The sequence below is a fragment of the Pipistrellus hanaki genome, assembly GCF_964339955.1.
Source record: "Pipistrellus hanaki genome assembly, chromosome: 11".
In the NCBI taxonomy this organism is placed as follows: Eukaryota; Metazoa; Chordata; class Mammalia; order Chiroptera; family Vespertilionidae; genus Pipistrellus; species Pipistrellus hanaki.
This window is the reverse complement of record NC_140513.1, coordinates 14322479-14346292: the sequence shown is the minus strand read 5'-3', so window position 1 is coordinate 14346292 and position 23814 is coordinate 14322479. Positions and strand designations below refer to the sequence as shown.

Below are 23814 nucleotides of genomic sequence, written 5' to 3'. Positions count from 1 at the left end.
TATAGAACCTACTTGAACAATATCAGTTGATATTCGTGTAGTTATTTGATCATTGTATAATTCCCTCCATGAGCCTAAAAGCACTACAAGGATTGGCCTATGGTTGTCTTGCTCACTGCTGTATCCCCAGTGCCTAGCACAGTCCCTGGACACAGAAGACACTGAATAATGAAATGGATACATGAATGAAAGTCTAGAAAAATTAAGTCCTTGCCCAAGGTAACAATGCTGGCACCAGAATGAGAATCTAAGCTTCAGACAGCAGCTCCTGAGAGCTACTTCACAACACCGCTTGAATTACCTTCTGGTTTGCCAATTTTTCACTTTAGATTGCAAGGCATGTCTTTCTCTAAATTCAGGGCCATGTAAAGTTATGTATAGGACCTGACTATCTATATACAGAATCAAGTCCCTGGCACAGCCAAAGGAGGGATAAGACACTTCCATAGGTGGAGAAGGAGCTTTTGCCTAAGAGGTAGGAAGTCTGGGTTACAACATTCCTCTCAGCATTCTCTGCCAACCACCCTCTTTAGATTCATAACCACCGTGTATCCAAAGAGCACTTGTGGCAGCTCTACTACTGACTTGTATCAAGTCACTTCTTATCCCTAGGTTTTGTTTGCCTCAACTACCTTTCCAATTATAAAATTCTCCACGATTCTGAGAAATGCAATAGAATGTGGTGAACGGAAAAAGGCACCAAACTTAAGAGAAGACCTGGAAGTGAGTCTCGGTACCAGAACTTAACTAAGATGTGACTTTGGATAGGTCAAACCCTCTGATGATCTTAGTCTCATCGGTAACGTGTGGATGATACCGTTTGTGGAGCAAATGAGATAAGGGCCGCAGACGCGCTTTGTAAATAGAGAAGGGTTACTGAGATGACAATTGTCTCGCCACGGGACAGCACCGAGTAAGGGTGAAAAGTTGAGGCTTTGGAATTTAAGCTCCATTCATGACGAGCCACGTGACCCTGGTAAGGTTTTCCTTTTTTTTTTTTTTTCCTTCTCTGAACTTCCGTTTCTTCACCGTGGGAATAATGATATCCATACCCGTGGTATTGCTCTGGAAACTACTATTCCTGCTAGGTGATGGGCCACTAAATAGCGGCTACAATTTGGTAAACGATCCCCCACACACATCCGATGCTCGAAGTTCCTCGCCGATGACACGTGTTCCGCCCCTAACCTGCGACACCCGCTCAGATGCTACCGGTCCCGCCCCCCGCGGTAAGGTCAAACAGTCGGACTCGATGGGACTCATCGGGGTACCACGATCAGGCCCCCCAAGGTCCCCAAGAAGTCCTGGAGTAGAGATCTCTGGTACGGGGACCCCGCGCGCGCCTGCAGGCCGTGCCGAGACCACTCACCAGCGATCACCCAGGCTATTGGGAAAACACTCTCGCGACCTCGCGACAGCGGCGGCGCCGGCGTCGTGACGTCACGGGGCGGGGCGGCGGCGCGGCGGGCGGCGCAGGCGTAGTGCGTCACCCGCGGCCTGGCGGCAGGTATCGTTGCGACGGAGGCGTCCGGAGCGTGGCGGCTCGCGGGCTTGGGACCTGCTCTTAGGGGGCATGAGCCGAGGGGAAGACGCCGAGGCCAAGAGGTGAGTCCGGGCCCCTGCACCACGGCCCCGGCCCCGGCCCCGGCCCCGGCGGGCCTCCCCAGGGAGGCTGTCGGAGAGGACGCTCCTCAGGCCCCGCCCCGGATTGTCCCGCCGCCGGCCCGGAAATAACAATCCGAGTGCTGACCCGTCGCCGGTGGGAATTCGTGGCCTGCATCGGGAAGCCGGGGTTCCACCTTGGACTCCGCCGTTAACAGCCCTTGTAGGAACGGGTGCCTTTGCTTCTCGGCACTTCATTTGCCCCAAATGGACCATTGCCTGCTTCCGGAGCTGTTGCGGCTCAGCTGGGAGGATAGGTGAAAAAGCGATCTTGTCAACTCTGTTAGCAATCTATAAGTGTTGTCGCTATTGCAGAGTCAAAGGATTTTGAAAGTCTCGTGCCATCTTGATTTCTCATTACACTTTATCGTTTCTCAAAAAAACGCTGTGCTGAGCTGTCACAGATACTGTCTTATTTTAGCCTCATCTAGGACCCATGAGATAGGGATAATTGTGCCCGTTCTTGGAAGAAAGAAGATTCTGAGGCTGCGAATAGAAAAGTGGCTTGCTTTATTCATTCATTTATTCATTCAGTAAATACTGAGCATTGGCCACGAGCCGCTGGGGACAGAACCATGATCAAAATAGCTAAGGCCCTGTCCTCTAGGAGCTTCCGTTCTAGTGAGGGACACGGGAGATAAAACAGTAAGTCACAGAAAATGAATTAGGATTGTGTGGAAAGAAAAAGGCGGCTGTGATAGAGACTAACAAGGACTCCCTCTACTAGGAAAAGCTTTTCTGAGGAGAGGACACTTAAGGGGGAGAAGGGACCATGACTTACTAAAGTCATACAGTAATTGGGTGCAAAAACCAGGATTGGAAGGCAGGCCCATTGCCTGTGCTCTTCCCACTAAAGATGGTACCCTTCTGTGAGACTAAGTAGCTATTGGCATCACTTCTGTTTTTAGACATGAGAAAATCAGAAGTTCCATCTCAAATATCATCTCCTTTAGAGGCCTTTCCACTAGTTCTAAAGTAGTCCAACCCCAGTATTGTTTTTTCAGTCCTGCTAGGTGTGAAATGAAATGAATGAATGAATGAATGAAATCAACAGGAGCTACCGGTGGTTCATTTCTTTATTATCTGCACATAGCCCGGGGTTGAGCACTTAGTGGTTGCTTGTCGCACATTGCCAAACAGATTGAACATATGAGTGGGAAAGGCAGAAGAATATCCTTTTGTGGGAATAGATAAACACAGTCAACAAACAGTTGTCTAGTGGCTACTGTGTGCTAGATTTTATAGGCCATGCTGAGATGGTAAAGAGGTAATGGCAATATTGTTATTAAACAGTTCCTGCCACATCAACCTATTGAGGCACTTCTGGTTATATAGGACACTGAAGTCAGCACAGCCTGCCATTTTCTCAGCCCTTTTACCTTTTCCTCACTGCATTATATGGTATTTTCATGAATGTTGTATTTTATATCTCATCTTTATCCTCACAACAGCCTTAAGGAATAAGCAGGGCAAGGTTTATTGTGTAGAGATGAGGAATCTGAAACGTAAGGAGAGGTGACTTTCAGACATTTGAAACCTAGTCTTCTGACACCAGATTTTTGCTCTATACCCTACTGTCTCCATCATAATCCTCATTTTCCTTTTTTGTCTATGAGATGAGACATTTCAGGAACTAAAACTAGCAATAACTTAAGCTAACATTAATTGAAAGCTTGTTAGGTGCTTTAAGTATATTAACTCAGTAAGTCTGTACAACTCTTATGGCGTATTATTCCCATTTTACAAATGGGGAAACTGAGGCACATGGTGGTTAAATAATTTGCCTAAGGTTACAAAACTAGTAAATGATAGAAATGGACTACCTAAGGAGGAAGTTACTCTCTTCTTCCCAGCCTCTAAAAATATTAAACATGATAATAGCTAATATTTATTATTTACTGTTGTCAGATGTAGCATTTAATGATTTTATTCATGCACTGCCTTTAATCTTCACAATGGCTCTATAAGATAAGAACTGTTCTTTTCATTTATATAAAGAAATGAAGGCCTATAATGTTTAGGCAGTTTATCAAGTCATATCTATAACCTGCTTGCAAACTCAGTTCTAACTCCAAATTCTATGGCCTTTAATTTCCTGTATTGCCTCTTTCACGGGGAAGAGATATACGTTTGCTCTGCCTTACCCATCTTCTTCATTGTCATTAAAACTTTCTGTCTCGTGGTGTCCAGGGCTTGCTTTGGGTGATAATTGTTAAACTGGAGTGTCATGTAGTAAGAGAGGCTTTGGCCTCCTGCCCAGTCAGCCTCTGGCTTCAGAAGAGGAAAACTTGAGTTTCTACACACAGAACCACACCCCTTTCCCTTTAAATGGAAGCTTTTACTTTCTGGCTGCCAGAGGCGCTGTCCCAAGGGAAGGGTGCTGGGCCCTGGTTGTGGAAGAACGAGGCATTTGAAGGACTGCCCAGGGCATTCCCTCCTTGAATAAATGTTTGTGGAACTGAATTTGAAGTCTCATGTTCACACAGTGTTGCTCTTCTCCTGCCTGAATGTTCACATTTCCTTTAGTATTTAATAGAGATTGATGGAAGCAGAAACCAAAACTCTTCCCCTGGAGAACGCATCCATCCTGTCAGAGGGTTCCCTACAGGAAGGGCACCGGCTATGGATTGGCAACCTGGACCCCAAAATCACAGAGTAAGTCAGCGTCATTTTGATTCGTTGCCTAGAAACTGGGATGTCTGTAGTGGTGTTCAGAAGAATTTTTAAGGGATATAGGATATATTTTGGCCCTTTTGCTTATGTTTCAGTTGTTTTTAAAGGAAATGTGATGTTATTATTAACCTGTTATTTTGGTATTTTTCTTACGTTTGGACTCTTCTACTGCAAAGACATAGACTTGAATAGCCATTAAACTATATTCTTTTTTCTACTTGCCAGAGATCAATTATTTGAATCCTTGTACCCAGTGATCAGGAAATTATTTTCTAGAATCAGTTTTGGGCATGATTCCCTCAAAATGAAGGAACAAGAAGTCTCAGTATATTCATAGGCAGGTAGAGGGGCAGCACTTGACTCTAATTCATGTTAAGCAGCCATGGGAGGTCAGAGCTGGAAGGGATCTTAGAGACCACCTCACTCCCTTTGGTTTTCACTCATTCATTAAAGGATTTGAGCGCCTTCTATGTGCCAAGTGCCCTATGCTAAGCAATTTTCAAACTCTTAAAATCTGAGGAACCTTGTCTTAAAGTAATGAGAACGTATCTATAAAGTAAAAGCTCAGAGTTGCTCTGATTAAGGGGGGGGAGGGGGGGGAATTAAAGCAATCACTTACAGGACTCCATGAAGACCATTTGAAAATCTCTGATACGTCCAGCTCTCTCAACCTACAGTAGAGGCCCCAAGAGATGGAAGTGTCCTGCCCACCACAGTCACAAAAGTAATTGAATTGTCCTGACTCCCACTCTTCCCATTGAGGACATTGCAGTGGAAAGGAATTTCTTAGCAAAGAGAATGGAGATGTGTTTCTTTCTCCCAGTTGTTCAGGATGGTGGTTGGTAGCAGGAGAGTAAAGGGTGAGTGATTTGAGCCAGATGGGGTCAGTGCTTAATTAAAGTAAGCTGGAAGATATCGTCAGTCCTAGTAGTTACTCCCTTTGTAATAGTGTTAAAGGGAAGGGGAGAAGAGACAGCGGAACCTTCAAAGTCTGAGATGAGAGGAGGTACATTTAAAGGTTGATTAAGAGACAGGAAAAGAGCCCTAGCCGGTTTGGCTCAGTGGATAGAGCGTCGGCCTGCGGACTGAAGGTTCCCTGTTCGATTCCGGTCAAGGGCATGTACCTTGGTTGTGGGTACATCCCAGTAGAGGGTGAGCAGGAGGCAACTGATTGATGTTTCTCTCTCATCGATGTTTCTAACTCTTTAGCTTTCTCCCTCTCTGTAAGAAAATCAATAAAATATATATTTTTTAAAAAGAGAGACAGGAAAAGGGATGTAAACTAACATATCATGACAGAAAGTTTAGTTCCTTAAACCTGCTCAAGCTCAAATCAGCTAAATATAGATACTATGCAGTCTCTCTGGAAATTATTATGGTATTTAAGGTTGTGTTGCCCCCATATTATGTGACCTTGGTCATGGGGACCCTGAAATATAGACTGTGCATTGATTTTGTTCTCTTTATGGCTCACGGCTTTGAGGATGAATGTGTGAATCTGCCCAACCTCTCAGTTCATGTGTGCTGATCTGAAAAACTGTTTCCATCATCTAAAACCCAAGCTTGTGAGGGGTTACTCCCAAGAATGGTTTCTGTTCCTGCTTGTCTGAATGGAAATCTGGAGGGTGGAAAACTTCATTGTTTTGGCTGCAAATTCCCTGTAATGAGACCCTTGTTCTAAGTGTGTCCTGCTGCTTGTCAGGAAGGAATTAACAGCACTGAATCAGAACTTTACCTCTGGTGTGTCTGTTCTTTTTACATCAGGCCCAAGGTGGGTGGCAAGTCCTAACCTGCAGGTTGGGACCTTGCAAGTTCTACTTGTGGCTTCCCACTTCTGTATCACCAGAGATATTTTCACTCTTCTTCCTCAATGGACTCCTCATTGTAAAGCATTTTCTCTACTAAGCCCATTTATTAAATAATAATAAAAAATTTTTAAAGACATAGCTACCAATCATAGCCTATGATTAACATGAAATACTTAATATTACCTCATTTGATTTACTTAATTATAACAAAGAAAACTAACATTTTAGTATGTAGGTCTTATCTTGTAGAAATATGTGATTTCCTTCAAAGTGTTTGAAACAAAGAAACTTCTGGATCCTATTCCTCTCAATGTAGGTAATAGCCTAGACTAGTTATTAAATATAGTCATTCCCAAACATTGAAAGAATTACATGTAAAACTTGTGTAACCTGTGGTGCCTGGCTTATACTTCAATCTCAGAGGGTATTGCTTGAATTCAAATCTCTAAACTTCTAATGATTTTCCAGAAGTTTGCAGAGCACCTTCCAGTTTTCATAATGAAACTGACACCCCACCAACGGATTGGTACTAGTTCTTGCCTGTTTTCTATTCAACAAAACCATTCTTATCTCTCTTTCCTCTGCATACTCATTCTCTTTACCATCCCTCCTCCTGATCTCTTTTATAAACTGATCTGAATACCCTTCCTATAGAAATGCTTTTTTACCTCTTTTTTTTTAAATATATATTTTATTGATTTTTTACAGAGAGGAAGGGAGAGAGATAGAGAGCTAGAAACGTCAATGAGAGAGAAACATCGACCAGCTGCCTCTTGCACACCCCCTACCGGGGATGTGCCCGCAACCAATGTACATGCCCTTGACCGGAATCGAACCTGGGACCTTTCAGTCCGCAGACCGACGCTCTACCACTGACCAAACCGGCTTTGGCAGAAATGCTTTTTTACCTCCTATTGGAAGACAAATTATAGTATTTTACTGTCATGAATAGTTACAGAAGTATGTAAACCAGCTACAGTTAAAAACTTTACTGCATGCCCTGACCGGTTTGGCTCAGTGGATAGAGCATCGGCCTGCGGATTGAATGGTCCCAGGTTCAATTCCAATCAAGGGCATGTACCTTGGTTACATGCACATCCCCAGTGTGGGTGTGCAAGAGGCAGCTGACCAATGTTTCTTACTCTATCCCTCTCCCTTCCTCTCTGTAAAAAATCAATATTTTATATATATATATATATATATATATATATATATATTTTTTTTTTTTTTTTTTTTTTAAGAAACTTTACCACACAATTTTTCATAGTAATCCTATGTGCATGTGCTTGTTAGTTATTAATTGGAGTTGTGCTCAAGTTATACTAGGTTATCCATCGGTCTACTCTCAACATTGTTAACGAACTGTCCAGCACTCTAATATTCTGCTTCTTGTTATTTGTGTTCATTTTGTGGTTGCAAAACTGCCCATTTTAGGGCCATGCTAGAGGTCAGGAATATCCAAATGACAAAACAGATCTTAGGGATTTGGATTTAGAGGAATAAAGACATCTCTTATTTATGGAGGTAGCAAATTCTAAACTCATGTTCTTTCTACTATATTCTGATTCCTTTCAATTACATTATACTTAATATTTCTTACCTATAAAGAGAATATTCAACAAAATGATCTGAATGTTTCTTCTAGTTCTAATATTGCATTAGTTCCTCTTATTTAAGGATGTGACAACCTTGTGAAGCCAATGAACAGATAATATTTTTCCTCTTTTATAGGAAGAGTTAAGTGAGTTGACTCAGTTTCCCACAGCCTGATTTAGTGCTCTTTGCACAAGTAGATAATAGTCCACATAATTGAATAGTTATAACCTAAAGTATCCTAGTCTAAATTTTAAAATGTAAGGACTTCTTTTAAATTATGAGACCCAATCTAACTATAAAATTAAAACAATGCCTCTAAATATCATTAAAAGGGTAGGAGGGGAGGAAGGACATATGTAATACTTTCAACAACAAAGATTTTAAAAATATATTTTCAACCTTCAACAGAAAAACTGAAAAGTTCATGTCCTTATATATTGTCTATTTTCCACACTGTGGTTTCCTCTGATGAGTTAATACTGCTTTTTTAAATATTAAACAAGCTGCATAGAAGGCAAAATTAATAGCCACAGCATTATGCATAAGAAATATGAACAGGAATTAAGACAGGAGAATTTCTCTATGAAGGAGCATTCTGAATGAATGGTGAATCATAAATAAAGGTAGGAATAAGAAAGATGGCTGTGTGAGCAGAGTATCAGGAAGACCTTTTTTTTTCCTTATTAAAAAAAAAAAAATGTTTTTATTAATTCCAGAGAGAGGAATGGAGAGGGGGAGAGAGATGGGAATACAAATGATGAGAGAGAATCAGTTGACTGCCTCCTATATGCCCCCTACTGGGGATAGAGCCAGCAACCCAGGCATCAAACAGGACCTGGTTCATAGGTCAATGCTTAACCACTGAGCCATTCTGGCTGGACTCAGGAAGACCTTTTTGACTAAATGAGAGGTTGAATGCTAAATGATAGTATTTGGAGAAATACTATCAAATTAAGATAGTCTTAAAAGTTATTCAAACCTGATTGGATTTCATGTAGAAGAGATGCATTGTGGGTATTTAGCAAGAGACTGATATCATGAAAATGATCTATAGTAAAATCATAATATGTTAATTAGACTGGACGTCCTTCCGGGTGGCCTTCCATCCTTCCAGATGAAGCCAGGGCTGTGAGGGAAGCCCACATCCTGCGTGCCATTCAGCAGCCGGAGGGAAGTCTGAGTCCTGGGTGCCAGGGAAGCCGGTGCCAGCAGCCAGGGGAAGGAAGGCCTACTCTTGCACAGATTTTGTGTATTGGACCTCTAGTGTTTTAATGGGAAAACTAGACAGTAGGAAGGATGAATTGGAGGAGCAAGACTAACGAAGTTTAGCTACAGATCTGCCATTAATATCCCCTAGATTAGGGGTGTCAAACTCAATCAGAGAAGGGGCCAAAATCTAAAATCCAGCCTAAATCGCGGGCCGAATGGTTTACTGAACAGTCATAAACTGACAATGTCATAAACTGACAGCGGAGTGCAGTGATGACAGCGCAGTGCGGGCCACATTGCAAGGCCTGGCGGGCTGGATTTGGCCCGCGGGCCTTGTGTTTGACACATGTGCCCTAGATAGAGACAGTGAACTTGGAGGCCAGTGGTGTATCCGATGAAGAAGAAGTAATTGAAGAGGAGTGGAGAGTTAAAGATGGTCCTAATGTTTCTTGCCTGAGAAATGTAAAAGAATCTTGTCCACACTGACCACTGAGATAGCTGGAAAGGGACAAAAGTTTTGGAGGGGAAGAGGTCAGTTTGGGGTAAATTAAGTAAACTTGAAAGCAGTAGAGAGTCATCCAGGTGGAAATGTCCTCATACGGACTTTCACAGATAAACTAGAATGCAAGGAAAAATAAATGCATTATGAAACAGTCTTTTCTGTTTGCTTAAATTTAGAACACAGCAGTCTATTATATACAGAGCATAGAACATGAAGACTTACCACATAACAATTTCTATAAGTTTAGAAAGAAATTTTTCTTTGAAACAATTGTGTGCTAAATATAATTTTAAATGTCATTTTGTTGCTTCCCGTTGCCTTCAGCATCAAATTAAAATTCTCTCACTAAGCACACAACATGCTTCATAACCTATCCCTTCCTGCCTTCCAGCATCTCATCTCCTAGTGCCTCCCCAACTCTTTGAATCGATCAGACTTTTTGTCACCTATGTATCTGTGAACTTAGCATTCACTGACCACTACTTTCCCTGCACAATTGGTCCTCTTCATCTTTATGCTTACCCGTATGTGCAAGCATGACATGTAATTGATTACATATCTCCCTCTTCTAACCAGAATGTGAAGTCCTTGCAGGCAGAGACCTAGTTGTATTCATCTGGATAGTCCAAGTGCCTAGTACAGTTTCTGACACATAGTTGTTGCCTGCTTTAACATTTGTATAGATTAATCACTTATTTGCCATTTAAAGACCCATTACAAAAAACAACCACACACTGATTTAAGCTGCTGGTGTAGTAATTCTCCGGCTCCAGAAATCTGCAGGGCCCACATTTCCTGCCCCAGCGAGCCAGGCTCCGGTGAGCAGTGCGGTCTCCCATTCTTCAGCAGCAGATGAAAGTGCTTGCAGATGTGAAAGCAAGAGTCTTCAGGCTTTTTTCACTATCAGAGCTTGCAGTCCCCATCTCCAGGAAGCAAAATAGTAAACATTTCATTCCTTTTGTTTCGTTGTTCCGATAATTTCAAGAAATTATCAAACAAGAAAAGAAATCCTGGAGAAGTTGAAAGACACAGACCTAAGCAGATGTTCCTGGAATCTTAAGGTCGGGCTTCTCGGGCAAAACGTATTTGTTAGCTTTTCAAAGAATAATCTGCCGGCTCTTTTTTTTTTTGTCCTGAGTAAATTAAAATTCATTTCCTAGGAAATGCCGATCATCTTACCTTCCTGCTATTAAGCAGAATAGAGCTAATGAAAAGATGACCAGCCCACAGAATCCTTTAGATTTTTTTTTTTTTTTTTTTTTTAAACACAAACGGGTTTGACCCACCATTCATAGCAACTGGTGCAGTGTTATGGTTTGAATGGGTATAGTAAGTGGAAAATGCAGCTGTGAATTAAAGACATTGAGAGAGATTCTTCTAGCCTATCTGTCTGCATTTCAGAGACTCACTCTTGCTGTTCAAAAAATCAAGTAAACCAGAAATCTGCACTTGAGGTGTCTCCCTTCCCCCTGATGAATCACCTACATTCTTACTCACAGTTGAGGTCTCCTGGTGGGACTTGAGAGTTTAGAAATGACAGGGTTGTTTTTTCTTTCAAAAAAGGTCTAAAGACCAGATGAATATCCACAGAATACCTTGGGATCCTTGCATCCTGTCCCAGTAAAAGACCTGTATTGTGTCTTCCTTTCTCCCCTTTGTCAGGCACCTGATCCAGGATAATGGGCTTGCTTGTCAATGTGTGTTAGTGTCAAATTTAGTAGAGCTTATGATCCAGTTCCTATCTTTCTGCTTCCCAGAGGAGATTCTTAGTCAAGAATAAAATCTTGATGAGTTTCTCCTAGAAAACAATGTGAATATAAATGTGGCTGTAAGGACAGCTTTACTGACTCCCTGTGGGGTAGAATTCCCAGTATTAACAGATTTAGCATGTGGGCTGATACCTTTTTAGTATCACAGGGACAGCATTGTTTAGAGAAAGCCTTGACTCCATTTGAGTAGTGTGGAGGATGCCAGGAGGAAGGCCAAAGGAAAAGGAAACGGGAGAGCTGTTGGTTTGTCTCACCCTTGCATCAGATGACAGGAAGTCGGAATTGAGATTGGCCACAGCAACCTGTTAAGGCCACATCTGCTTGAATAACTTAAAAAGCTCTATAGAAACGGAGTAAGTTTTAGAGAAAGGAATCCAAGAAGAGGGTGAAGGGCAGAGTGGCAAGCAAAAGCTTGGAACAAATTTCTTCCCTGGCTAGCTATATGCTTTATTCAACCATGTTCCAGAGTCTAAACTGTGTTAAGAAACAGGCTTGTTAGTTACCCACAGCTGGATGGAACTGGCCAGGTTCCCCTGTCCTATGTGAGATCAGCCTGTCACATTGTGGTTCCACATTGTCCTGGCGTCCAGTCACATCAGAGATTGAAACTCAAGCACTTAATAATGGAAGTGCCACTAGCTGTGGCTTGGTTTGGGGCAGTTTCTCACAAGCGCAGTGTGGGGTTAATGACTGCAATCTAATAGGGAAGTCTTTCTGGATTTTGTGTGTGATTGTGTATGTGTTTGTTACTTTATTTTTTTACTTTTGGGGTGTGAGTGTGTGTTTTGGGGTGTGAGTGTGTGTTTCTGATGGAGTTGTAGTTATTCACAAGTATTATTTCATTGCCAAGAAGTTAAAGATAAATAAATCGACACTATTTTTGAGCTTTTCTCCCAAAGAAAACAAATGGTGCTTGTGGGCCAGACAGCTGTTTGTTAGGTGTGGTTTTTTGTTTGGTAGTTTTGTGCTGGACAGACGCATAGCCATGACAATTCTCGTTCCCATTCCAAATAGAGGCAAACAATTCTGTTTGCCAAATAGACTAACAGAGCAGTTTGGAGGAAGGCAGGGGGCGGGGGCGTGAGATGTTATCCCTGGAGTAAATTATCTCCTGCTTTTATCTCATATTCAGACTCATTGGCCAACAGATTCCCTGAGCGTAATCATGGACTGTGCTTTCTCCACAGATACCACCTCCTGAAGCTCCTCCAGAAGTTTGGCACAGTAAAGCAGTTTGACTTCCTTTTCCATAAGTCAGGTGCTTTGGAGGGACAGCCCAGAGGGTACTGTTTCGTTAACTTTGAAACTAAGCAGGTAATTGGACTGCTTCCCCTTTCACGGTACTTAGACTCTCCCATAAGTATCTGTGCATGTCTCCTGACTACTAGAATAGCAGTTCCTTGCGGGCAGGAGCCAAGTCTGATTCATGCCTGTGTGCCTTGCCCCGAGTCTTAAAGGAGGTCCTTGGTAAACAAAAGAATTAGTGAATAGCTTCCAAAATTTACCCTCCCTAGGCTTTTGGACAAAGGTGGCTGACCTACTTTTCTGACCAAATGCTTTGGGATGCCCTCACGAAGCAAATGGACATCCTCTTCCCTCCTCTGCTTTGTTTTTGCCTTTAGTGGCTGACCAACAAAGCCTCTTTCTCTTTCAGTAGTTTTTGCTCTGTGGTACAAAAGCCCTCCCTGTCTGTGGTGAGCTACCCACAAACTCTTTTTTCTTTTAATTTCTCAAAAATTTACCCTTCTTCTCAATGTCTCCAAATAAATGCATACAAATTTAAGTATATATAAAGGAAGAAAACATCCAGCCTCAATCATGATATATACATGTATCTTGTATTAAGATTTTGTCCTTGGGATGGATATGCATTGATAAAGAACTTGAATTTGAATGTTATTAAATATAGAGACATTGCTCAGTACTCTCTGTAACTCTATTAGTTTTATGTGAGAACATTGTCTAGTTATTGTTTCATTAATAATTGTATTTGCATGTTTTTTCTCATTTATTAAAAGTAAAGCATGTTTATTATAGATGAAAATATAGGTAAGTGGCTTAATTTATCAGCCAGATAGCCAGAAATAATCAGTTAATTTTTACTTATGTGTCTTTTAGTTTTTTCTTCTTTCTTCACATTCCCACAAACAAAACAACAACCCTGGAAGACTTTATACATACTCATATGTATGGTTTATAATACATGAATAGGATCATATGATCCTGTTTGTCACTCAAAGCATACTAAATTTTTTTTCTGTCACCTAATACAAATCAAGAAAACATTCTGTATCATAATATTGTGGTTTCATTGGTATAGATATAAATATGTAAAAATTCATTGATCTGTATCTTTAATATTTATACATCTTATTACATGTAGCAGACCTCAGTTTAAAAGCTAATCAACAGGATGTTTGATGACCGCATAATATTTCATTATAAGAACATATGGTATTTGATTAACTGTTAGCTATTTAGGTTCTCCCTAGTGATTCACAAGTGTAAACAGTGCAGTTGTGAATATATTTGCAACTCTAACCATGCATATTTACTACACTCAGGAAAATGGAGTGGCATCAACAAAGGCCATGCATATTTTTCATAATACAACTGCCAGATTGCTGTCAAGAAGCAATGTGCCAGTATGTGCTGAGATGTCATTGCCCCGCCCCGTACTGGGGATTTTTTTTTTACAGCTGTGATAGGCAATTAGTGATACATTGCTGCTCTAATTGTTCAAGTTTTGGAGAAACTGAAAGAATGCCTGATATGGTTAGCATTTTTAACAACTTTATTTTTCCTCAATGATAGAGCGTAATGATGATTCTTACAGACCACTAAAATCTGTGATCTTGCTGGACTAGAAAGCCTAACTTCTATTCTGGCTCTTTCATTTATTAACTTGGAACAAATTTCTTAACCTCTTTGGCCTCAGTTTTCATCTAAAAATGGGTATTAAAAACCTACACCCTTCTTACCTCTAGTTGAGAGACTAGATGAAGGTGCATAAGAAAACATAGTTGACATTTAACAATAATGTTGGCTGCAAGAACTTTGAAACAAGATATAGAGATGGGGAGTTATTTCTTGAAGCATTTGTCACTGCTGGCATTTATTAGTGTTGATGCAACAATTAATAAGAGAATGCCATGTAAATTCTAATTGAATAAATGAAACTTAAAAGAAGAATAAAATGTCTCTCTTATCCATCCCTTTAACTTTACATGCCATAGTGAGGCAAGGAAGCCAGTAACTATCTAATATCTGACACATAGTGAGTACTCAATAAGTATTTGTTGACTGTCATGCTGGTAAGCTCCAGAGGAATAAAGCAACCACCAGTAAAACCAGACTAGAGTCCCTGCTGGTCTCACACTGAGGTCGCAAATAGACTGTCCCTGTTTCTTTCCTTGTTTCTTACGGGCTTCTTCACCCCCAGTGAACATGGTTCCTCTTGGCCAAATGCCTTTGGTTACACACACAGCAGAGAAGGCTCAGCAGGATGGAAAAGTACAGCCAGGCTTCCTGGGAATGTCCTAGAGTGCCTGTTATCCAGCTTCAGGAATTCCTTTCAGCCTGGTTGCTCCTGTATCCGATAGGGAAAAGGTCAGGGGACTTCTGGCTTGGAAAGCCAGGTGCATAGATTGGCTCACAGATACCTTGCTCACAGTCTCTTTGACTTACTCCTGCTTTTTCCAGCTTAGTTTTCTTCACTCCCATGTCCTTTGAGGCCATTACTATTTCTCACTTTGGATCAGGGAGTATGAGCCCTAATCCAGAATACAGTTCCTGGGTTCCTGGGGGGAGTACTAGTTCTTGACACAGTAAGTGCCACCCTGACTAACAGAAGTAGGTAGGAAGGTATCACCCAATAAGAACAGTACTATTAGCTTATGTTGGTTGAGTGCTTCCCACACACTCCATGCTTTCCATGTACACTTTTACTCCTCACAGCAACCATCGAGGAGCAAATATTCTCCATATTTTACAGGTGAAAAAGCTAATATTCAGAGAGATGACTTATAAGTGACCTGCCAAACACTGAACTGCCAGTAAGTGACAGAGGCAGGATTTAAATTTTTGTTTGACTAAAAAACTCATATCCTTATTATTATTTTTGCTTTTTTTTTTTCTTTGTAAAATTTTTGCCAATTGTTTACCAAAAGTGATATGGTTAAAAATTCAGCCATCAAAGCTAATAAGGCCCTTGTGAATACATATAGCTAGTTGGGCATTTGATTTGTTGACTGACTGTAGGCCCTTTCCTGGACAGGAAGCAGAACAAGCCATCCAGTGTCTCAATGGCAAGCTGGCTCTGTCTAAGAAGCTGGTGGTGCGATGGGCCCATGCTCAAGTCAAGGTAAGTCTGAGACGCTAGAAAGGCAGCTTCAGCTCATCCTAATGAGTCTTCCGAAAGACAGTTGTCCACTTACCCATTTGCATCCCAGTCTCTTCACATCTGGAACAGCCAAACTTTGGTCTCCTACTTGTATTTACCATGTGTGTTGCCAGATTTTTCTTTTGAGAAGCATCTCAAGAGGGATTAAGTTCCTTCATTGTTTCTCTCCACATACCCACAGATTCTGTTTTTGATTGATTTTCCCATGTGGCTGATGTGTATACTCAGACCTCTATCATTTTTTTTGGTGGGGTGGTTCTTTGAAAGAAAAAAATGTATTTATTTTTTAAATTAGTTGCTTTAGGCATTATTAGACTCTCCCCAGCCTCTCAAGTCTGTGAAGAGTTTGAATATGTTTATTCTAAATGCTAGAGAAGTGGGTAGTTTGCATGAGTGCTTGAAACACTGGCATCTCATTGCACCAGATAGTTCTAGAGTTATTTTTGGTAGTTTGCAGTGTCTGTATTGTCTTCAAGGCCTGAGAAGTGGCACACTGCCTTATTCGTCTTGTAGGAGGTCTCTTGGGAGAGCACACTGGAAAAGCTATGACCATTTTAAAAAATGAATGGCTTTCTGTCCTGGCCAGCAGAGAGGTGGTGAAGTACAGGAACTGGAGTAACCCCAGGAATTGATTCCCTTTCTTCTGCAATGGGGATGGCAGACCTACAAAAAGATTTGTGGCCGTTAAAACTGGAGCTTCAGTCTTTAGCTATATGAACATGGGTTTTTGATCAGAGACTCCACCCAACAGGCTTCCTGGAAGAGTCAGAAATTAAACATTTGAGCTCAGTGTCCAAGCTGGAAAACAGTTTCAGGTGGTTAGCCACAGAGTCTTCTCAGCTTCCAGGGCTCACTACCTGCAAGATAGAAATGAGGAAAATTACCAAAAGCCTTTTTACTCAAAAGAAAATGAAATCTCATTTGCCAGACTGGCTGTCATTTTCTCATTCTGCGTCTTACTGAAAAGACATGCAAGAGAAATCATTCTTCATTCCTTCTTTCATTTGAGACTCTGCCTCGTACTTCCCTTTTCCTACAGGTCTTTTGACGAGAGGATTCCGATTGCTCTGTCATATTATTTTTACTTTTTACAAGAAGTATATATAATTATATCAAATTAGACTGCTCTTTTCCTGGAGAATGTTTTCTGTATCAGTGGCTGAAAGCTATTACTATTTTTCTCCTCCACTCAGGCCTGTTAAGAGTTGAATGTTATGCTTGGTACTTGGCAGGAATCTAGCAAAAGTTTAAAGTGTTTTGGATGAAGTAAAATAAATATGGTAAGAGGTGATATGTGACCATTAAAATAAGAATGTAAGGACAATCCTGCCATATACCTGTGCCACCGGTGAATTTGAAACTAGGAATTCTTTCCCTACCAGATAAGGAGAACTAATGACTGATGGGAGGCTTCTTCTAAACTTCTTTTTCTAAATATATAGCTTTAAGCCAAAATTGTGTGGAGTTTGGCATTCTAAATGTAAAGCTGTCCTAAAATCGTCTAGAAATGTGATGATGATATTCTGGTGGGGTTGAAGTATATGGACCCATGCTCTGCAGTTAAAGGGCTGACATGATTTCTGTTTTTCTTACTTCCAGAGATATGATCATAACAAGAATGATAAGATCCTTCCAATCAGCCTTGAGCCATCCTCTAGCACTGAGCCCACTCAGTCTAACCTAAGGTAAGATGGTGTACTGTAGAAAAACAGTTATTCAAGCGCTTGAGCCATTTCTTCATCCCAAACTTTCATCCGTGCTCTAGTAACTCTTCAGACTCTAAATTTAGAATAGAATCTACTAACATTTGACATATTCAGAGAATGTGTTCGGTTAAACTCCAGAATGTATACATTTCCTCTCTCCCATCCCCCTAAATATAGAATTCATTAAAAAAAAAGGGGGGGGGGTGAGGGGGGCAGGGGTGCGGGGACCGGATATACCTACCACATACCAGCCATTGTGCTTGGAACTGGTAATACAGAGGTAAATCAGACACAATCTTTACTTTTTTTTTTTTTTTTAATATATTTTATTGATTTTTTTACAGAGAGGAAGGGAGAGAGATAGAGAGCTAGAAACGTCGATGAGAGAGAAACATCGACCAGCTACCTCTTGCACACCCCCCACTGGGGATGTGCCCACAACTCAGGTACATGCCCTTGACCGGAATCGAACCTGGGACCTTTCAGTCCGCAGACCAACGCTCTACCACTGAGCCAAACCGGTTTCGGCACAATCTTTACCTTAAAAATAAGCATTTTAATAAGGCCTGTGTCTCTTTGGCATTTGTCATTACACACTAATTCCTCCCTAACTCTGAGTTCCTTATACAATATTTTACTTTGCAGCACTTTAATTCTGTGTATCATGTCAGCCACTATAACAGTTTTGGTACTAGTATGTATAAATTGTCAGTTACGTCTTTGGAATTAATTCAAAATGGAAGGAACTAAGGATTGGGTTGAAGTTAAATGGATAGCTGAGCAGAAGGAGAGTTTTGGGAATTCTTTTTGGGGGGAAGCTTGTTTTTTTGTTTTGTAGCCTAGGGAAATATATTATTAATAATAGCAATAGCCAAGATTAATTGAGTTTACTATGAAGCAGGCACTATGTTAAACACTTTACATGCCATGTATCATGTAATTATTTTTGTAAAAGTACTCTTATGCACATTTTACATAAGAGGAAGGTAGAATACCTTGGCCAAGGTCATGCAGGTAGCAAATAGCAGGGTCACATTTAATGCTAGTTTTACTGGACTTCAAAATTCAGTATTTTAGTTACTTCAGAGAAATTCCAGGCTGTAACTGCAGAAATACGCTTCTCAAGCCTGTTTCAGGGGGAGAAAAGATATGTGAAGGAATGTCAGCATTTTATAAGCATTAGAAATCAGTATTCAGCCATAAAGTCAGGAGAGCAATGCCCATTTGGATAGAGAGCCAGAGAGAAAACAGACAAAAAGCCTGTCTTTTGTGTCATCTACACCAAACAAAGCAGATTTGCAAACATCTCATTAAAGTGAAGGTGATCCTGAAATATTTTCAGGAGAAATAAAATTGGTAAATTATTTTTCTGTGTTACTAATACAAGTTTAATATTATTGGTATTTCTTAATTTTGTGCTACTTTATTGTTTTGTACTTCCAGAAATTTAAAAAAGTATGATGACGTCAGGAGGTTCACTAGGAACTTATATCCACAATGCTCTATTCCCACTAAGATTGAGCCTCTTTGATTACAGATGGGTGTCTGTGGAGGTTTTCATAAATGTAACCCTATAGGAAAAGGATTACTCCTTTTTTGCTGGGTGATCTTCATATTAACAGTGAACATGTCTTTAGTTCCTTATTTTCATTGTTTTCACTAGAACCTCAGCTTACATCTTTCTATTAACATCTTTACCTAATTAGAGAAGGTTGTTTCTTTGCGATTCACACAGCATCAATGTCCCCCCACTAATAACAGCGGTGCCAGAATGCATCTTGGTAATATAACATTTTTAATTCACATGGCTCATGTGAAGTGTGAGCATGTGCAGCAGTGCATACCTTTAAGGACATCTAAAAGGCATGTGTACATTTCCTTCTACGCTTCTCTCCCTGACTGTGGCCATGAACAGCAGCACGGATGGAAAATAAAGGGAGCCAGAGTTAAAACACATCCACTGCCTGAGTGCATTCTGGTCGAAGGATCGCCATGACCTTGATCAGAATGGACTTCCTTATAACTTCTGCAATGCCCCCTCCCCTCTTCTCTCTAATATGGGGCTGCTCAGCTCCCAGCCTGATGGAGGGGAAAGCAAGGACTTTGATAAACAAATTGGGCTTGAATCTCGACTCTGCATTTTGTTAGCTTGTGAATCTGGGCAAACACTATCTTTCTGCATTTGATTCTTTATCTATAAAATGTGGGCACAATGCCTGGCTCATTTTAAGCACTCTGTAAATGATAGCCTTTATAAGTAGACATTTGTCAGTAAAAAGAAATTTCATAGAATTTCCAGGATTGTTTTTTTGCCATTATTCAGTGATTCCAAAGGTGATTCAAAATGTGATACAATGTAATAGTTACTAGAATGGGCTTTTGAGTCAAATCTCAACCAATACTACTTACTGGCTATGTCTAACATTGAGTAAGTTAACCTTTCTATGCAAAAATAAGAGTATAACTTACCTTACAGTGTTGCTTTCAATTATATATGAATTATTTTTTCAAATTTTAAGTGTACAGTTTAGTAGTGTTTAAATACATTTATATTATTATGCAACCATCACTACCATCCACCTCCATAATTCTTTTCATCTTGTAAAATGGAAACTCTATACCCATTAAACAACCCCTGGCAACCACCATTCTACTTTCTTCTCTATAATTTTTATTCAAATACTTATATAGTATTTGTCTTGTTGTGTCGGCTTATTTCATTTAGCATAAGTCCTCAAGATTCATCCATGCTGTAGCATATGTCAGAATTTCCTTCCTTTTTAAGGCTGAATAATATTTTAAAATGTGTTATGTATCATATTTTGTTTATCCGTTCATCCATCCATGTACACTTGGGTTACTTTCGCATCCTAACTATTTTGAATAATGCTGTTATAAACATGGGTATTCAAGTATCTCTTCCAGACCCTGCTTTCAATTACAACATGAATTATTTCCTACCAGCTGCCAAGACACAGTGTTTGTACCTTTGGATTAAATGTGGCAATATGCAAAGTACTCCTAACAGTGTTTGGGTTTATAGTAAAAACTTAACAAGTGGTTCAGATCTCTTTCCTGAAATGAGAGCATCGATTATTCTTTGTGTTTGAACGTTCCTATTTGAGTATCTTGTTGCTTCTATGACATGAATGAGAAGTACAAGGAATATGAAATACACAGTATTTTCTGAATATATCCAAACCTATTCTGACCCTCTGCTGTCCTTTTTCCAGCGTCACTGCAAAGATAAAAGCCATTGAAGCAAAGCTGAAAATGATGGCAGAAAATCCCGATGCCGAGTACCCAGCAGCGCCTGTTTATTCCTACTTTAAGCCACCAGATAAAAAAAGGACTACTCCTTATTCTAGAACAGCATGGAAATCTCGAAGATGATGCTTATGAATCACTGTAGCAGCAAAAGCAAATTGGTCTCCACACCTGAAACCCTCTGCCTTTGTACTTTGTAGATGTGACTGGTACTCGCCAGCAGAGCATAATCCCGTGTTAGAGTTTGGTAAAATGACATTTTTGGCCGTTCCTATGGATGTTTCTACCCTGAAGTATGTGTGGAATTGAGCATCATCCAGAATAAATAGGATTCTTTCCAAAATTGTGATTTGAACACTGGGATGCTCTAGTTGGCTGGTTTGTTTGGATTTGTAACTCCAGAAACACTATATAGTGTGCCAGAGAGAAAGGCAAACAAAAAGTGTTATTATTTAAATCAGGAAACTAAATTTATTATTGTCTGTCTTAAAAAAAAAACAACATTTTTTTCTGGGCTCAAGTGTCTTTACAACATAAAAGAGATAGGGAGGGAAGTGGGAGATTTTGTATCATGTTCAGAATTATTGTTCTAGAATTTACTATGGAAATTCCTCCAAGTGGACTAAAAAGGAAAAGTTCTTGGCAAAAGGGAGCTGGTTCTTTGAGCAAATGTTGTGGTAATCTGTTTAAGAATTATGCTTATTGTCTCAAAATCCCAATTAGCAAAATACGCCATATATCTTAAAATTATTTGCATCAACAAAACTATAGAATTATATTTAACATTTTGTACCACAATAGAAGTTCTCTTTGGAAACACAACTTTTATTCTATAGTGATCATTGTTTTTTTTTTAATCTAAATAAACCTGCCTTCTATAATACCAAATCTGGTTATTAACATGGGGCTTTTAAAATGCACTTATTGCATGAGATTGTTTTTATGGCATGAGAATGTTCTATTTGGAATTGTATCATGATCAATCTAAATAGAAAAAATTTTTTCTTTGAAAACCTAAATGTTTCTATATTGATCTCTATCAAACATTATTTATTAATAGTTGTCTAGGGTTCTAGTAGAAGAAATTGGATTGCCTGTGTGGGGTGAGATGGGGTCATGCAGTGGACACAGTGGAGCAGGCACCACCAAGATGGTAATGACCTCATGTTTTATGTGGTTTTTAAAGGCTTGAAAGACTGCATGACTTATAACAATAGGGAGAGAAAAACCATGTGTATTTGGTAGTGTGATTAGGAGTGTGTGTTTCTCAGTGGTTTGGTCATCCTGGTGCCAGGTAGACAGTGTCATTGGGCAGCACCGTTGTCTCTTCACCAGGTAAATCATTATTTCACCTTAGGGTGCCATTCTTAGTGACTACAGACTTTTACCATTGTCATTCCTAGCGAGAGGAAACTCACTATAGGAACTTAGGTCTTTCTATGAGCATAAGTGAATTTAAGACACTTGAACCAAAACGTCAGCATTGTGGGGTTTCAGAATTCACAGAGCTGGTTCAAAGAAACTAATCACCTTTCCCAAGGTAAATCTTTCTAGATATCTTTAGGTATTAAATACTTTCTGCATTCATTAGCTCTGTCTAGGATGCACGAAACTCTCCTTCCATTTGGGGGATAGTGTTCGGAGATGGGAGAATCCTCTCCCAGTTTTCTGGTGACTTCTTAGAGTATAGAATTCGCTATTTTATCCTTAAGTCCTCAAAGGGTTGTGGTGGTGTAGAACTCACTTAATGCAAATAGTCTTCTATTTTTAATAGGAACTTAGAAAATACCTAACTTTGAATTATCTAGAGCTGTTTCCTTTAGAAACCAGAATTATTTATTTGTATTTAAAGCAATGTTTATTATTTGTACCAATTCTTATTCCTCTGTGTGAATAAATGGAAGACAGTGTCTCTGCGGTTGTGTCATCTCTCATCTGTTTTCTGGAATAAAGACTTCAGCTCTCTGTTAGGCTTGTTTTCCCTCAGGACTCGGGACTAGTGTGCCAGGGAGAGGTAGGGATTGGGTGGGGGGTTGTGTATTTTAAGAGCCTTCTCTGCAGAAGACTGGCTAGAAGCGCCCTCAGAGACAGTTCTCTCCACCTTTACACCTGCCTACTTCTGCTGTTAGACATGAGAAAAAAGACTAACTGATCTCCCTGCAAATGTATTTAAAAAGAAATTGTTATTGGAAAGTCCCTGAAAGCATCACACTGTGACTAATCCCTTTTTCAAAGCAGAGGTTTCAAAAGAAGAAATGTGTGTGTCATAAATGTGCTGGAAGCAGTCTAGTGAAAGATTTGTAAAATACAAGTGCTATCCGTACTTTAAAATTATTTGTTGGTTTACTGTTTTGCTAAAATTGCACCACTTACTATTTTGATTCATATAAGAGTGGAGAATTGAGGGAAATATTCAAATGAAATGTGAACTATCTTAATCTCAGCTCCTATTTTATCAAATGTAAAATGTAACCCTAACCAGTTGATTTTCTGTAATTGGCTTGTCAGTTTTGGGGAAGAGAATCACATAACGAAAGATTTTTCAAGTCATGTCAAAAATCAACAGCAAAAGTTTTTTAAAACCAAATATCTTAGAGCCATGTTGCTTATTAAGGTAGGTACAGTTAATTTTTGAGTCAGCAAATATATCTGATTTGTAATATTACTGTGTAAAAGAACAGGATTAAATCTTGCTCATAACTTAAATGTCAACTACCGGTATGTAATCATGTTCCTAAAATAGGACTTCTCCCATCATTTTTATTCTTGATTTTTCTTTTTCTCTCCTGCTTCTATCTAATCCTGTAAACTCTCTCTTCAGAATAAGTCTTGAATCCAACCACTTGTCCCCATCTTCAACACTACCATTCCATCATTTTTATTCTTGATTTTTCTTTTTCTCTCCTGCTTCTATCTAATCCTGTAAACTCTCTCTTTAGAATAAGTCTTGAATCCAACCACTTGTCCCCATCTTCACTACCATTCTCCTTCAAGCCATTGTCATCTCTCACCTGGATCATGGCAGTACCTTCCTATCATCCCGCCTCCATCAGTGCCACCTCAGTCAATTTTCTACACATTAGCCAAAGCAATCCTTTAAAATCTGAGCATGTCATTCCCTTCTCAACGGCTTTCCATCACACCTGGAATAAACTCCAAAGACCTACATGGCCTAAATGGCCTCTGCTATTTCCCTGTGTGTACTGTGCTCCAGTCCCAT

The 23814-nt window shown here is 40.0% G+C and overlaps 2 protein-coding genes across 4 annotated transcripts in view; one reads left to right on the top strand and one right to left on the bottom strand.

The window, feature by feature from the left end:
• Nucleotides 1-1490, bottom strand: part of MRRF (mitochondrial ribosome recycling factor) — a 39898-nt gene extending 38408 nt beyond the window's left edge. The window contains exon 1 of one of the 2 annotated variants that reach the window (XM_084899265.1): nucleotides 1370-1490. The gene's annotated coding sequence lies outside the window, so the exon portion shown is untranslated. The remainder of the gene's footprint in view (nucleotides 1-1369) is intronic. The other variant, XM_084899266.1, reaches the window with a different exon arrangement.
• On the top strand, nucleotides 1472-22504 carry RBM18 (RNA binding motif protein 18). Of its 2 annotated transcripts, none has more exons than XM_084899270.1 (6): nucleotides 1472-1605; nucleotides 4189-4317; nucleotides 12407-12533; nucleotides 15496-15582; nucleotides 17221-17306; nucleotides 20561-22504. In XM_084899270.1, exons 2-6 carry the CDS (start codon nucleotides 4205-4207, stop codon nucleotides 20718-20720), a joined length of 573 nt encoding a protein of 190 aa, XP_084755396.1. In that variant the 5' UTR covers nucleotides 1472-1605; nucleotides 4189-4204; the 3' UTR covers nucleotides 20721-22504. The 2 variants fall into 2 exon arrangements, with proteins under 2 accessions (XP_084755396.1, XP_084755397.1); XM_084899271.1 differs by lacking the exon at nucleotides 1472-1605 and adding an exon at nucleotides 1802-1919.
• Nucleotides 22505-23814: the final 1310 nt, after the last annotated feature.

What these genes read in the sequence shown, in the direction of transcription:
- RBM18 (XM_084899270.1), top strand. Translation starts at nt 4,205, where the DNA reads ATGGAAGCAGAAACCAAAACTCTTCCCCTGGAGAACGCATCCATCCTG. An exon ending in TTAACTTTGAAACTAAGCAG is followed by an intron (nt 12,534 to 15,495) that starts GTAATTGGACTG and finishes TTTCCTGGACAG; the next exon opens with GAAGCAGAACAAGCCATCCA. An exon ending in GGGCCCATGCTCAAGTCAAG is followed by an intron (nt 15,583 to 17,220) that starts GTAAGTCTGAGA and finishes TCTTACTTCCAG; the next exon opens with AGATATGATCATAACAAGAA.